The following is a 15,278-nucleotide window of genomic DNA, read 5'->3' as shown; positions in this document are numbered from 1 at the left end:
GTTGTGTTTGTGCGTCTATTCTATGGTTTAAGTGTATTATTATTTTATTGATTTGATTATTATGTGTGCTCTGTTCTATAAATGTAGATGAAAGTTGTTATTCAAGAAAAAAAAAAAAAACACTGCTGTCATTATAAAAAGTATCAACATGTGGAACTTTCTGGATTCTCAGAATCTTTGACCGTCCCTCAAAATGGTCTTAATGGGTCAAAGACAAGATGTCACTTTTCACCTTTTGTATCAATATAGTATAAAATGAAACAACAATCTTATCCTGACAAATGGCTGACGAATGAATAAAACCTACGATTGACTGATGTGATGATGCAGTATGTAGCTTTCCAAACATCTAAAATATTAGGAAAAACAATTATATGAATATTTATTGCAAATTATTGATGTCAAGTCAAGTTGGCTTTATTGTCACTTCAACAATACACTCTAAAAACGTTGAGTTATTTATTTAACCCAATGGTTGAGTTAAAAAAAAAAATGTATACAGTGCAGTACAGTGAAACGAAACAATGTTCCTCCAGGACCAAGGTGCTACATCAAACAACATAAATTGAAACATAACACAGGACTGTGCACTACTATAACATGTAGAGAATGAAATAAAATAAAATGATAAGATAAACTAAAATTAAAATAAATAAAATAATAAGATTTGATGCTTGAAAAACAACATACATCTTTGACCAAATTATGCTTATACACTCCATATATCCATAGTCTGCACGTGTTCCCTGTTGGTGGCGCTGATGGTCTCTGGTTTGCAGTATTTCCTCATATTAATGGGGAAACTTCAACCACACCTCAGTGATCTGGGAAACACGGAGTCATTTCCACTCTCAGCTACAAGAGCTGCTTCACTTCAACCGTTCGCCGGGACTGCTTTTACACCAAAGGTAACGTTTTTCCTGTACGTTTTCGCCCATATTAGAAAGTAAATCAACTTTTTAAAGCTTCAGTTGAACTTTAGCAGTTGATCTGAACCGCTATCATGCCCCCGTATCGACCGAGCCGGATTGTTGAGTCAAACTTTGAGCTCGAGTTCAGTTTCAGTAAAAGACGGGAAAGATAATGGATGGATGGATGAAGATAGTTTTGTTCACTTCTGGCAGTTTAATCAATGAGGTGTTGTTGATCGGTTGGCGTAAATAAAAAAACATTTGAAACTTTTACGCAATTTTGTTTTCCTTAAAACTTCCTCAGGGCTGTTTTTTCTGTTTGCGGTTTGTTTTTTTGGAACGTTTTTAACCGTTTGCCGTTACACCTAACGTTATATGTGTTATTTTAGTGGTTGTCAGATTTTTACACTGGTAATCCGTGTATTTTTCTTTCTTGTAACGAATTCGCTATGTAAAGTTCTCAGGAAAGCGGTTGGTTGTCACAAACTACTGAACTGTCTTCCTGGACAGCATAAGGAGCCCTTTGATTGCTCAACTGCTGTCTAAACGTAGGCTTCACCTCAGATTCAGCGCTTCAAGTATTAGGCTAACGTACTTTTAAGCTTATATTGTTTATTTAGTAGTATAATTATTGATTTACCTGCCTTGGTACATAATTTTGAAATACCATCTTTTTAACACACTGTTCTTGATTTACCATATATTGCCATGTGATAAATATAGTGATCATGACATCACTGAATGATGGTTCTAGGTCTACCTTAAAACTTTAAAACACTTATTCTAACCGTTCAATATTTACTTATTTAAAGGCCTTATTAATTTATTCAAATATTTTACTTATATATTTTACTGAAATATGGTAAGCATTGAATAATATTTATGCAAGCAAGTGCAAAATGTAGTGAGCCTGCATGCCTTTTTCTAGTTTGAAAGTCATACGTAGTTTTGCTTTGTATAATTTGTCTTGCTTATTGACTTCTTTTTTAGCATAAAATAATGACTTTCATATTATTATAAAACTTTTATAATAATATTTTATAATATTATTTTATAATTATTGTTTAAATATGACAAGTCATAAATCATGATAAATAAATAAAAATCATTCAGACCTTTTTTACCTTGATTGATAGATTGATGGCCAGACAGCCACTAAAATTATATTTTGTGTAATTTTTCTAAATCAAACTAGTTTGTCAGGCATGTTTAGGCACAAATCATCCCACAGTACAGCGCCTAAAATATTCCAAATTAATTATTCTTGTTAATTAAATATACAATTAAGTATACAGCATATGACTACACCCCATTTTGAAAATGAATGTTTTTATAAATTTTTTTAGTGAATATAGGTAATATATATTGGTGCATTTGAGCATAACAGATATATTAAACGGATATATTAAGATAGGCGAGGCAGTGGCGCAGTAGGTAGTGCTGTCGCCTCACAGCAAGTAGTTCGCTGGTTCGAACCTCGGCTCAGTTGGCGTTTCTGTGTGGAGGTTGCATGTTCTCCCTGCGTTCGCATGGGTTTCCTCCAGGTGCTCCGGTTTCCCCCAGTCCAAAGACATGCGGTACAGGTGAATTGGGTAGGCTTAATTGTCCGTAGTGTATGAGTGTGTGTGTGTGGATGTTTCCCAGAGATGGCTTGCGGCTAGAAGGGCATCCGCTGCGTAAAAACTTGCTGGATGAGTTGGCGGTTTATTCCGCTGTGGCGACCCCGGATTAATAAAGGGACTAAGCCGACAAGAAAATGAATGAATATATTAAGATAATATTTTAGTTACAGAACATCTTTAGAAATGGAAAGATAATACAATTAAATTCATGCAAAATATTGCAAAACAAATGACAAGCTACATTTCAACATAATTGTATATTTTTTTTGTTTCTCTTGATTTTTGCTAATTTTTTTTTAATGTTATTTAATATTTTTCCCTAACATGTACATTTGGGTTACTAATTTTTTAACCGTTGTGGTAAGTTATTTTGTTAGATTAGCTCCAGATTTGGCTTCAGTACTGACTAATCTAATGTTTATGCACTAATATATTGTACAGCATCCTATAGAAAATATTAATTCAAATGAGAGATTTGTGGGGGTGTATACATGTATGCTGAGCACTGTAAATATTAATATTTTAGACCTGACATTTAAAGGGATAGTTCACCCAAAACTGAAAATTCTGTCATCGTTTTACACATCCAACACTTCTACTATACCTGATTGAGTTTCTTAACACCTGTAACCACTGACTTCTCGAAAAAAAATTATTCAAAGATGATTCCTTGGATTTACTTGATTTTTTTTACGTGATGTGGTTGTTAACAATGTATTTGGGCTAAATTTAAACAAAGTAAGTTAAACATTATTAAACTTAATTTGTTTGTTTAAATTTAACGCAAATAAACAGTTTGCTGCAGTTCTGCATGCAACACTTTTTGAGTGTATTTGTTTTTCCTACTATGGAAGTCAATGATTACAGGTTTTCAGCTTTCTTCAAATTAACTTCTTTAGTGCTTGACTGATTAAACAACCACTTTAGGAGGAGTAAATCGTGAGAATTTTTATTTTTGGATGAAATATCCCTTTAATTAACGGAGGTGAGAATTATTTCATTTGACATTGTTTACATGTAATGACCACAGTATATTATTTTGCCATTTTAGTTTCACCAAATTACTGACTTACTAAATTACTACAGCTTACTGACTTTCACTTATGCATTCTAACTGCAATAACATCACTTTGGTAACTTTGCCAAAGACAGCAAAAAAGAGTGGCTCTTGTCTTTTATAAAGATTGCTAGTATGATAAATTCATTCAATGAAAACTGTTTTTCAGATTCATCTCCAACAGAACTGCCTCACATAAACCTCACAAAGTCCTACAGAATCCACTGGAAACCAGGGGCCCAGAATAATACGGGAATAAGGGGTCTTTGGCATAAACGTAAAGCAACAACGTCATCACTGATCCTGTCAGTGATCGGGACGGAGCTTTTTGGACAAGCCACGGCTTCTGTCGCTGAGTGTTGAGGATTAGATTCTCTCTCGATCTTGTCTCCCAACGGCCTGCAGGGTGGCGAGAGAGAGCGGCGAACCCAACCGGTGCGTGCCGGAGATGAGTGCGTTCTGGCATAAGATTGGTTGCTGTGTGGTAGCCAAACCTCCTCCGGTAAGTGTCCCGTTTTGAGAGATTTATAGCTTGATTTCCCAGACCTTCAGCTGATTAATACAGTGAAACCTAGTGTTGCGTGAATCACAGGTATTGATATAATGCTGCTTTTGAGATCAACATCTGGGCTAATTTCATCAGTCAGGCATTTCCAATGGCTCATGTGAGTTTTGTGCTCGCTAATCACGCAAGGAATGACTAACGTTGGTCTGGCACAGAAAAGAAACCTTTCAGCTGATGTGAATGTGACCCAGATAGTCTCAGGAGTGCAAATGTGTTTTTGAGAGTGAAGCCAGACGTGAAATGCAAATGGACAAAGAATGCTCTGTCACTGAACGGATGCGAGTGCAGAGGTAGCGTCATAGACCCAAACCACTTTGCATGTGGAGGAAGTACGATAAATGTTCCGACCCATGCATTTTCATTATCTTAAAGTGCACCTATGATAAAAATAAACTTTTGTAAGCTGTTTGGACAGAATTATGTGTAGGTATAGTGTGTTCACAGTCATATTGGAGTGTTATAAAGACAATAAGTCTTTTTTAAAAATGTATTTATTTATTTTTTATTTCCCGACGTTAAAATAGGATCCAAATCCCTGCCATTTTGAGGCCCACCGCAACTTGACGTAGGAGTGCTGTTTTCCAGCCCACCAAATTGATTGACAGCCGCATATTACCATGTCTCTTTAGTAACGCGTATAATCACATCAACAACCCAGTTTAGCTCTCTGTGATCATTAATCGTCATCAAATATGATCAAGAATTAGTTTAACGAGTTCAAAAAGTCTTTAAAACAGTGCATGAGAAAATTAAGGCCCTTAAAAGGTGTTAAAGTTTTAATCACATTTTTAAATTGTTCAAGCGCTGTCCAAAGTGTTTGACTCCAAAAAAAGCATTAATATATTTATTTGAAACCATAGATTGAAACAGACGACAAAATGGGAAAATGTAAGTTTACGTACTTCTGGTTGGAGATAGACAAGTTTAAACACTGGCTGAATCCTGTCACTGAAACAACTTTATAATATTAACAACTGTTTATTAAGGTAAAGGTTTGATACTGATTAGAACTTGAAGTGGCGATAAGGTCTTAAAATATTCTGAGAAGGTCTTTAAAAAGTCCTAAAAAGGTATTGAAATTACCTTTAGGGTTCGTGCATATAGCCTGATTTTGTACTTTGACATAAGAGCAGTGGATATTAATATTTATCCAGTCACATTTGCAGTGCAAAGTTAAACGCGTACGCTCTTTCTGTGTGCATGAACTCTGTGCTGACATTGTGCGTGGCTCATTGTTGCAGAAAGGCTTGAATTAACTCCACAACAAATACATCAAATAATCATTGTCATAGTGACAATATGATAACCTTGGATGTAAATATCACAGTATTGAGATTACTGCTTTAAAAAAAAATCTTTTTAAATGTTTGGATAAACAAAACCTTTTTTCCCTTTGTACACAATATATTTCAGTTTGGGAAACATTTAAAGTATTTGAATGCAGGAAACATGTCAGGGTAAATAGTTTAAATGAATGATTAACTTTTGCTGTCTTCATTAGTTTCAAAAACACAGATTTTTTTTTTTTATTTTCTGCTGGAGAAAAAAATGTAAATAAATACTGCTCATACCTTAGGAACGGTATTACAGAAAAAATTGACTGTTTTAAAACCTTGATTTTTCCAAACCGTGGTATACCTTGAAAACGGTTATCGTCCCATGCCTAGTAAAGTTCTTACTGTAGTATTTCTCACAAACATTACGTGAGATCTGCTTCCTTCATGTCTGTCACTGTGCTGTTTCTCACTCTGACAGGCACGTGGGAGCGGTGGGTGAAGAGAACTAGCATTAAAGGCACAGGCAACAAAAACCGCTACATTGTCTTCAGAGCAGAAAATTCTAATATTTTGAAAGTTATAATAAATTATCTGATGGGGGTTTTAAGCTGAAAATTTACAGACACATTCTGGAGACAAAAGATTTATCTTAAATCATAGGTTACAATGTTTTCTATCAAGACTGTGCACTACTGTTTTTTAAGTATAGGGCAGTAAAGTTGCTGGATTCCACATGATTCCTTTATATTGTCCCAAGCAAATCAATAAAGTTAACTTGAATGTTTTAACAAATTTAAGTGAATTGAATGTAAAACAAAACATTTAAGTTGCTCATTTGTTTTTAATTAGTACACCAAGAAGCAAAAATGTTTTTTTGAGTATACTTTTTACTAACAAAGCGATTAAATTGATTTAATAAGGTGACAGCAGCAATGTGTGATAATGAATATAAATCATGAATATAAAATAAATTCTGTTCAGTTAAAAAAAGAAATTATAGTATTGTATTGTAATGCATATATAGTATTGAGCAGTAAAACAGTTTTTTACAGTGAGATTACTGATGCTAATCATGTTTCTTGGCATCAAATCAGCATACGAGAGTGATTTCTGATTAATCTTATAATGATTACTGGAGGATCATGTAAAAATTCAGCTTCAACTATCAGAGGAACAAAGTTAAAGTGAAAGTTGATCCAAAAAAGAAAGAAGCTTGTCATCATTTGCTCAAACGTCAATTGTCACAGACCAGACCAGAGTTTCATTCTTCTGTTGAACACAAAAGAAAATGATGAAAGCAGATGCCCATTGCCTTTCATTGTATGTGTTTTTCCTGCTATGGAGGTCAATAGTTTACAGGTAAAACCAATTAAGCTTGAGTAAATCAAAAATTTTGACTCTCTTTTATAGGTGCTGTTCACATCTGTTATCAAAATTCATATTAGTCAATCCATTTACAGGTGGTCAATGCAAAATACAGGTGTAAATGTGTTCTAGAAAAAGTTTTGAGCATTTGCTGTCTAATATTTGCTGTCTAGTTTGATTTGAATGCAAAACTAAGAAGTGCAATGTTCTCATAACAGTTCTGACTCTAAAACAAAGCCACAAAGTTCAATGTAGTTTTGTGGCTGTGAGAGCAGAAACGAAAGCTGCCGCTGCTGTTTTTTGATAGACAAAATAAACATTACTGGAATTTATTTTGCAGTATTAAATTGAGAATAAGATAAAAAAAACTTGATCGAAGGAAAGTGATTGAAAATTGGCCGGAGCCACATCAATAACTAGGTTTGAATGTCGTACTTGCGGTCCAATCAACCAAAAATCCTAATGCAAGGCGTAAACAGGGCCTAAGGGACTTAAAAATATGAACAATGTAAACAATTACAATGTAAAACACTATCTTTGCCCAAACATGCGAACCTGATGAAGACCATGTCGGTCAAAACGTTGTGATTTTGTAATATTGACATTAAATTTTTTTGAGTGCTAAAGTGGCAGTGTGCCGATTTACTTTGAATCTTTTGCTACTTAATGTTTGTTTTTTGATCGTGCACCTGCCATCAAGATTTTCTAGATGTGCGCACATTTCTGTTTTTTTGCAATATTTAACAATGTTAACACTGCTGTTTTTGTGCAGAGAACATCCAGTAACTGACCACTAAAATTAAATGTCAGACAAAAAGCACCTTAAAATACTACATATGACCGTTATGATTTGATCCTCTTTTTCTAAAGCCACATTATCATATGAGAAGTTTCTGTTCTCTAAATTCATCCTTGTCCTTTGAAGTTCTCAAATCTCATCTTTGCTCATGCGCATTCAAATGTGGCGCCACAAGATACATTACATCAGATTTGACCTCTATTATAAAATGAAAACCGCAACAATATGTTGCATGTTCAAATAAAAAGATATCATAAAAGCACTACAGATGACGTCCATGCTTTTTATTTTGTCGTTAAATGGGACATTCTACCAGAAACGTACAATTTCACTTATAAAAAAAATGAACCAGGGCCTCACTTCCTTAAAAATTAAAATAAAAAATCATACAAAAACAAGCACAAAATCATACAATGCATTATGGTAGAACGCATCCTTGATCACTGTCAGCATCTCCTCCATTAAATCATGTCACTTCCGATTGATAGCCATAAACATGTATCGTACGCATTTTATATTAATTTTACTGCAAATGTGACCGGACTGACAGAAACATGGGGACAATTGTAAATGTATTTGTATTGTAAATTTGCAGTATTTATTTGTAGAATATATTTATAATTTCATGTTTTTAGTCAATTGATGTAAATGATAACAACTTAACTTTGCTATTTCTGAAGTTTTATTTTTTTAAATAGTAGTTTTTAGCATTACAAAACGATTAAAGCTGTAGGTTCAACTGGGATGAGGAAAAGGGCAATGACAGGGTTTGTAAATTTGTAAAGTGTTTATAATAAAGAACAAACATCTGAGAACCAAGTAAAAGACATATTCCTCAGTCCATTTTAGAATTTTTTTCAGGTGAAATACTTTTTATTCACTGTATTTATGTTTTTATTACCGGGACCGAACGTTTCTAGTAGAATGTCCCTTATATTTTTTCTTAAAATGTCCTTTTCCATTGAAGCTTGTGCATATTCAAAAGTATTTCCACAATCCCATTCAGACTTCTGAATCTTTTTCACCTTTCAAAAGGCACCTAAAACATATGAGAACTTAACTTAAAAGAAACTTTCACTTGATGTGAATACAAATGAATCGCTTAAATCTTCTTGGTCACAACAAGGCAAGTTTGAAAATCAATTTTATGTGAATTATGACCTAAATATCAGCCTGTTCCTCACACAAAACAATCATACAACTTCAAAAGGCCTTGAATGTAGAGCACAAGTCATGTGAATCTGTTTTATGGTGTTTTTATAATCCTCTTTGGCACTTGAGGCTCCATGACTGTCTGCTTTCATTTCATCGAAAAAAGACCTATTTTGGATGTTCTGACATTTTGCTAAACATTGCTGGAACGAAAGAAAGTTGGTGAGAGATATGTATTTTTTTGGTGGGACTGGACTTGGTATTCCCTTAAGCATCATGTTTATATTTCCAGAATAGCTTTGCATGTTTGCCAATTATTTGGCCGCGTTCAGTCTTTGTCAGTGAGTTTGTTTTTATCTGGACTGACCAATGATGAGTGAGCCAGGTTTACCGTGGTCTCCTGTAACAATGACAGGGGGCTCTGAAGGGAAACAGGCTCCTCCGAGCTGGGAACGCTCATTCTTTTCCTCCCTCCTTCCTCTTTTTATTTTTAGGTTTTTGTTTGTGCTATTGTTGGGTGGGAGGGGGTGAGGTCAGACAGCCGTGGGCATCTGTTGCACAGACTAATGCTCCTTCCCAGTGCAAGAGCAATTTTCTTCAACCGATAAAATGATTACGGCTGAAGTGTGTACTTGTATCGGAGAAGGTGATAAGGACTAAAGCATGTGTCGTGGGTTTGCTGTGATACGGGCCATTAACTATACAAAGATTACAAAAGTAAACACCTTTCAAGGATGTCTGGAGTTACATAAGTGTTCTGCATAAAAAAATTAAAGCTGTTATGTCATCAGTTGGTTTTGAGAAATTTTTTTTTTGTGTAAATATTATGATGATAATTGTTGTAGTAGTAATAATAATAATATTAATAATAATCTTAAATTGATATAAAACAGCAGTACATCAGGATGCAATGTGTCCTATAATTACAATGCTTTTATTATAACTAGTGTTGTTCTTATAGTTGTTGTCAATTGTTTTATTCAAAATTGTATTGTATCAAATGTAATTATTTTCAATGGAAATAATATTACAGTAATTTGCATATGTATCCATATAGATAAATATTTATTTATTTAATAAAATATAAATAAGTCATTTAAAATTGCACTTCAATGTCCTTGTCCCAAGTTCTCAAGTCAAATTTTTGCTCCTGCATATTCAAATGTGGCGCCACAAGATGCACTGCATCAGATGTGACTACAATGAAAACTCCTAAAACACAAACCATAGAAATATTTTATGATACTTTAGTTCTTTATTTCTGAGTCATATGATCATTTGATGAGTTTCTGTTCTCATAAAACATCACTAAAGTTCTCAAATCTCATTTTGAGCTTAGGCATGTATGCAATATTGCCAAAAGACACTATAAAAGTTCTACAGATGCCATGCTTTATTTCATGTCTTCAAATATCTTCTCTAAAAATGTCCTTTACTGAAGCTTGTGCATATTCAAAAATATCGCCACAATCCCATTCGGATTGTGCTAATTTGATTGATTTAAATTATATATATATTTTTACACAACGGATGCCCTTCCAGCTGCAACCCATCTCTGGGACACATCCACATACACTCATTCACTCACACACACACACACACACACACACACACACACACACACACACACACACACACACACACACTATGGACAACTTAGCCTACCCAATTCATCTGTAACACATTCCCCCACATTTGGACTGTGGGGGAAACCGGAGCACCTGGAGGAAACCCATGCGAACGCAGGGACAACATGCAAACTCCACACAGAAATGCCAACTGAACCAGCCAAGACTCGAACCAGCAACACAGCAACCTTCTTGCTGTGAGGCGACAGCTCTACCTACTTCTTCGCCACTGTGTCAGAAATATATATATATATATATATATATATATATATATATATATATATATATATATATATATATATATATATATATATGTATATATATATATGTATATATGTGTATATGTGTGTATATATATATGTATATATGTATATATGTGTGTGTGTGTGTGTGTGTGTGTATATATATATATATATATATATATATATATATATATATATATATATATATATATATATATATATATATATAATGTAATAGTAAAAATAATATCAGACATACAGTTGAAGTCAGAATTATTAGCCCCCCTGATTCATTAGACCCCCTGTTTATTTTTCCCCAATTTCTATTAAACAGAGAGAAGATTTCAACATTTCTAAACAAAATAGATTTAATAACTCATTTATAATAACTGATTTATTTTATATTTGCCATGAAGACACTTCTATACAGCTTAAAGTGACATTTAAAGACTTAACTAGGTTAATAAGGGTAACTAGGCAGGTTAGGGTAATTAGGCAAGTCATTGTATAATGATGGTTTGTTCTGTAGATTATTGAAAAAAATGCTTAAAGGGCCTAATAATTTTGTCTTTTAAAATGGTGTTTAAAAAAATTAAAAACTGCTTTTATTTTAGCTAAAATAAAACAAATAAGACATTCTCTAGAAGAAAAATATTATCAGGCGTACTGTGAAAATGGCCTTGCTCTGTTAAACATCATTTGTGAAATGTATATAAAAAAGAAAAATGTCAAAGGGGCTAATAATTCTGACTTCAACTGTATGTAACTTTATAGATCTAAACAAAAATTGACACTACCAGTCAAAAGTTTGGGGTCACTAGGATTTTTCAATGTTTTAAAATAAACTTATCCTGACTTCAAAAGTAGTTTAACTTCATTTAATAATTTATTCAGTGATTTTAATGATGAATTTCCAGCTTTATTGACGCAGTCTTCAGAGTCACATGATTCTTCAGAAATCACTGTAATATTGATTTTTTATTTATTGTTGTTAATGGCAATAGTAATAAAAGCAATAATGACTGGAGTAATAATTTCATTTAAAACTGCATACAATAAGAAAGCAGTTGTTTGCAATTTTAATAAATATTTACCAATTTCTTTACATTTGATAGATGCCACCTTGATGAACAGAATAATGTTCTTAAAAAAAACTGACCCCAAACTTTTGACCTGTAGTGTACCTAACAAAATGAAATGTCATTTAAAATTGTACTTCAGCGCAAGTCATCATAATAGTTAGACTTATTTGATTTGTCATAATTGTTATATTCATAAAAAAAAATACTACTGAAATAAGAAAAGTTTTGTTTTTTTTGTAGTCTAGTTTTATTTGATATTTTGCTTTTAAAGTGTTCTTTTGAATAGTCAAATTGGACATTTTGTTTATTTAAAAACACAGTTTTATATTATAACTGCAGAATAAGCATTTAGTAATAAGAACATTAAAAGGCATAATTATTAATTTACAAAATTGCAAATAATTTGTAAACCATAGCGTCTTACAGCTCTAAGTTCACATGGTTTATCACAGCTGCTGTTACTATAGTTTTCATAATCATCAGACAGAGTTTTTATACCTAACAACTGAACTGAACAATGACATCAAACAAACTCTGGTCTATTCAGAATCTATTATGTGAGATTTCAGTTCATCTAAAAGTTGTATTTGATGTCTGACGAAGTAATTCCAGGGCTGAATGTTGTTAAATGCATTTTGTCGGCTGTTGCCAGACAAGTAACTGCATGTATGCCAACACCCTCACTATGGCACATGATCTCATCAAATAATTATTCTGGTTGTTGATGCAAGGTTTTTATTTTAGATTTACTTATATAATCTCTCACTTATAGGTGAGTTCTGGGAAAAGAGAGAGTGTTGAGTAAACTGTGTAACAGTTGGGAGCTGCTCGTCTTTAGAATGTGTCCAGGAATATTCATAGGGAAACATTAGGGTAGCACTATATCTGGTCACATGACAGGCTTATTGATTGAATTTACTTGTCTTGTAAATGGGGTGGGGTATTGATTTATCTAGATTTTGATTGAAATTTGAACTTGATTAATTGAATATAGATTGAATGCCAATGCTGTTGATATTTCTAACAAAGATGATTAACCACCTTTTTCTTTTTCCCCCTTTTCTTTTTTAAGTTTCTCGAGTACACTGAAAAAAATTTTTCAAAGATGATTCCTTAGATTTACTCAATTTTTTTACGTTAAGTGGTTCTTAACAATTTATTTGTGTTGAATTTAAACAAACAAATTAAGTTGAACATTATTAAACTTAATTTGTTTGTTTAAATTCAACATAAATAAATTGTTTGCAACAGTTCTGCATGCAACACTTTTTTTAGTGTACCTTAAAACAGACTCCACTTTTAGCAGTCATATGCATGTAATTAGTTAAATTAAGTATAGCAGGGGCTTGCAAATTCAAAGATGCTGAAACTGCATTTTGTGTGTGCATGTAAAGTTGTTCAAAATAATAGCAGTGGGTCAAAAAACTAAGTGTGTAAAGCTCAAAATCCACAGCAAATTCACAGCTTTTAAGAATATTTGCCAGTTTTTAAAGAATGATTGATTAAAGGGCCATGACACCCCCCATTTTCAGTTAAAGTCTACTTCAGAATTTTTTCAAAAGATGCATGATTAATGGGCGTGGAGCTCTGCGAGCATCGGGCAGGAGTGGGCGTAGCCAGCAGGGGAGAATGTGAGCGAACAACTGTTGTTGTCAGTTAGCTCACAAAATGAGACAAACCGTGAGGAGACGCATGAGTTTATAGTTTACAAAGTTAAAAAGGCAAAGAAATGAACTGATTTAAAGCCCTGCTATATTTGTTATTGGTAATTTCATATACACATAACCACAATTTATATCATTATAAAGATAATCGTGTTCATATAAACACTATAAATGAAGACTTCTCCCTCAATCCCCATATCCAGCAGACTCAGTGCAGTTTTACTCAGTTTTATCCATTAGTCCTGCTGGTAATCTTAAGGATTTAGGCAAACACAGCAGCACAGTGATGTGTCTGAATGTGAACGAACTCCTGATAAAAGACAGCGTCCGCCATTCTCTAATTCGCGTGCTGCTCTCCCGACAAAAATCCTAGTAGCACACACACAGCTTTGCTGTATGATCGGCCCTGACAAGATCGCGAGGGAAAACATGCAACAAACCCCGTGGATCATGAAAACAAACACATACGAGCCTTCATGAACAGCTAAATTCTGTGTGCCGTGGGTCCTTGTCTCACAGCTCAGGCTTGACTCTGGCAGGTCTCATGAATAATTAAGCAGCCGGCTCTTCTTATAGGATAAGAAAACTCCGCTATGAATAATAATGAGAAACTGACGCGTCATCATTGCACTTGCAGTACTGCGCTACGTCGCCGATTTTGATCCCGCCCCAAAAATCATTTTAAACCCGGAAGCTAAAATTAGCTGACAAAAACTAAAAATTATCCAGTTTTCCCCACAATTAAAGCTGACAGGTGCTAACATTGTCTTAACTGATGCTCAACACACACAAATCTGTTAATATAAAAAAAAAGTTCTCCAGGGTGTCCTGAACCTTTAAAACTTCTTCTGTTTTCATAAACTTTTTTTTTTTAGCATTCTACCAGTTGAGAGCTCTGTGTTTTTATACTGTATTATCGTTTAAAGTACATTTTGTGTTCACAGAAGAAGAAGCGGAGGAGAATTGACCGCAGCATGATCGGAGAGCCCACAAACTTCGTTCATCTGACACACATAGGCTCGGGTGAAATGGCAGATGGCATGCAGCCGGTAAGACATGCTTTATTGTGTTGATACAGTGGCTCTGTCTCATTTCAATGTTTATGACATGGCTGTAATTAACTGTTAATGGAAGCCAAAATTGTTCTGCATGAGTTGGGTATGCACTTTGGGTATTACCAGGTTGTCACAGACATCCATTAGAATCCAAAACAGGGTTGCTAACTTGCCAGGTGTATTTGTACAAAATTCACAGCATCCACTGCCAAACCTTTTCACTTTCATTTTAGCCCTGATTAATCCACCTGTCTGAATGTGTCAAGGTTAACTACTTAACACTGGTATTGGATATATACTACAATACAATACAATAGAAATATATAAATATAATGTTACAATATTAGTAGTAGTATAGATTTGAAGACTTGGGAAGTTTGGGGAAATAAAAGTATTTTAGACCACTTTGAAAGTAGACATGATCAGGTTGTACAAATGAAAAGTAGAATCGACACTCAAAACTTAAACACTCATTTGTTTTTTATTATAAACACTTGTTTAAATTACTATATTATTATAAAAACTTTTTATTTGTATTTTGAAAGGGGAAGAGAAAAGTATTTGTGACCTGTGTACGATTATTTTAACGATAAAACATCAGGGTGTCCGCGGAGTCTTAAAATGTCTTAAATTTCAAAAGCAAAATTTTAGAAGTCTTTGAAAAGTCTTAAATTGACAGAAATATTGTGTTGTAGGTCTTAAATCTTTTAAACAAGTCTTAATTTACCTTCAGGTAAAGCTAACATATCAGGCCGACACATAGCAACCTTTTTTTTCTATTCAAGTTTTTTATTGCAAAGAAGTGCATTTCAAAACAGTTGTTAAGACTTGTTTAAAGGAAATTCTCCAAATTAAATTC

At 33.7% G+C, this 15,278-nt stretch overlaps 1 protein-coding gene across 2 annotated transcripts in view; it reads left to right on the top strand.

Annotated features, from left to right (window-relative positions):
• The window catches only part of cdc42se1 (CDC42 small effector 1), a 47,538-nt gene that overhangs the window by 22,633 nt on the left and 9,627 nt on the right, over positions 1-15,278 (top strand). The window contains exons 1-3 of one of the 2 annotated variants that reach the window (NM_200060.3): positions 789-908; positions 3,760-4,092; positions 14,309-14,413. In NM_200060.3, the coding sequence (NP_956354.1) occupies positions 4,039-4,092; positions 14,309-14,413 (159 nt within the window). In that variant the 5' untranslated portion in view covers positions 789-908; positions 3,760-4,038. Of the gene's footprint in view, positions 1-788; positions 909-3,759; positions 4,093-14,308; positions 14,414-15,278 lie in introns of those variants that run through there. The other variant, XM_073925339.1, reaches the window with a different exon arrangement.

This window comes from Danio rerio, chromosome 16, assembly GCF_049306965.1.
Source record: "Danio rerio strain Tuebingen ecotype United States chromosome 16, GRCz12tu, whole genome shotgun sequence".
NCBI classification, from domain to species: domain Eukaryota; kingdom Metazoa; phylum Chordata; class Actinopteri; order Cypriniformes; family Danionidae; genus Danio; species Danio rerio.
The sequence above is the reverse complement of the archived record's forward strand: the minus strand, read 5'-3'. Positions and strand labels throughout refer to the sequence as shown.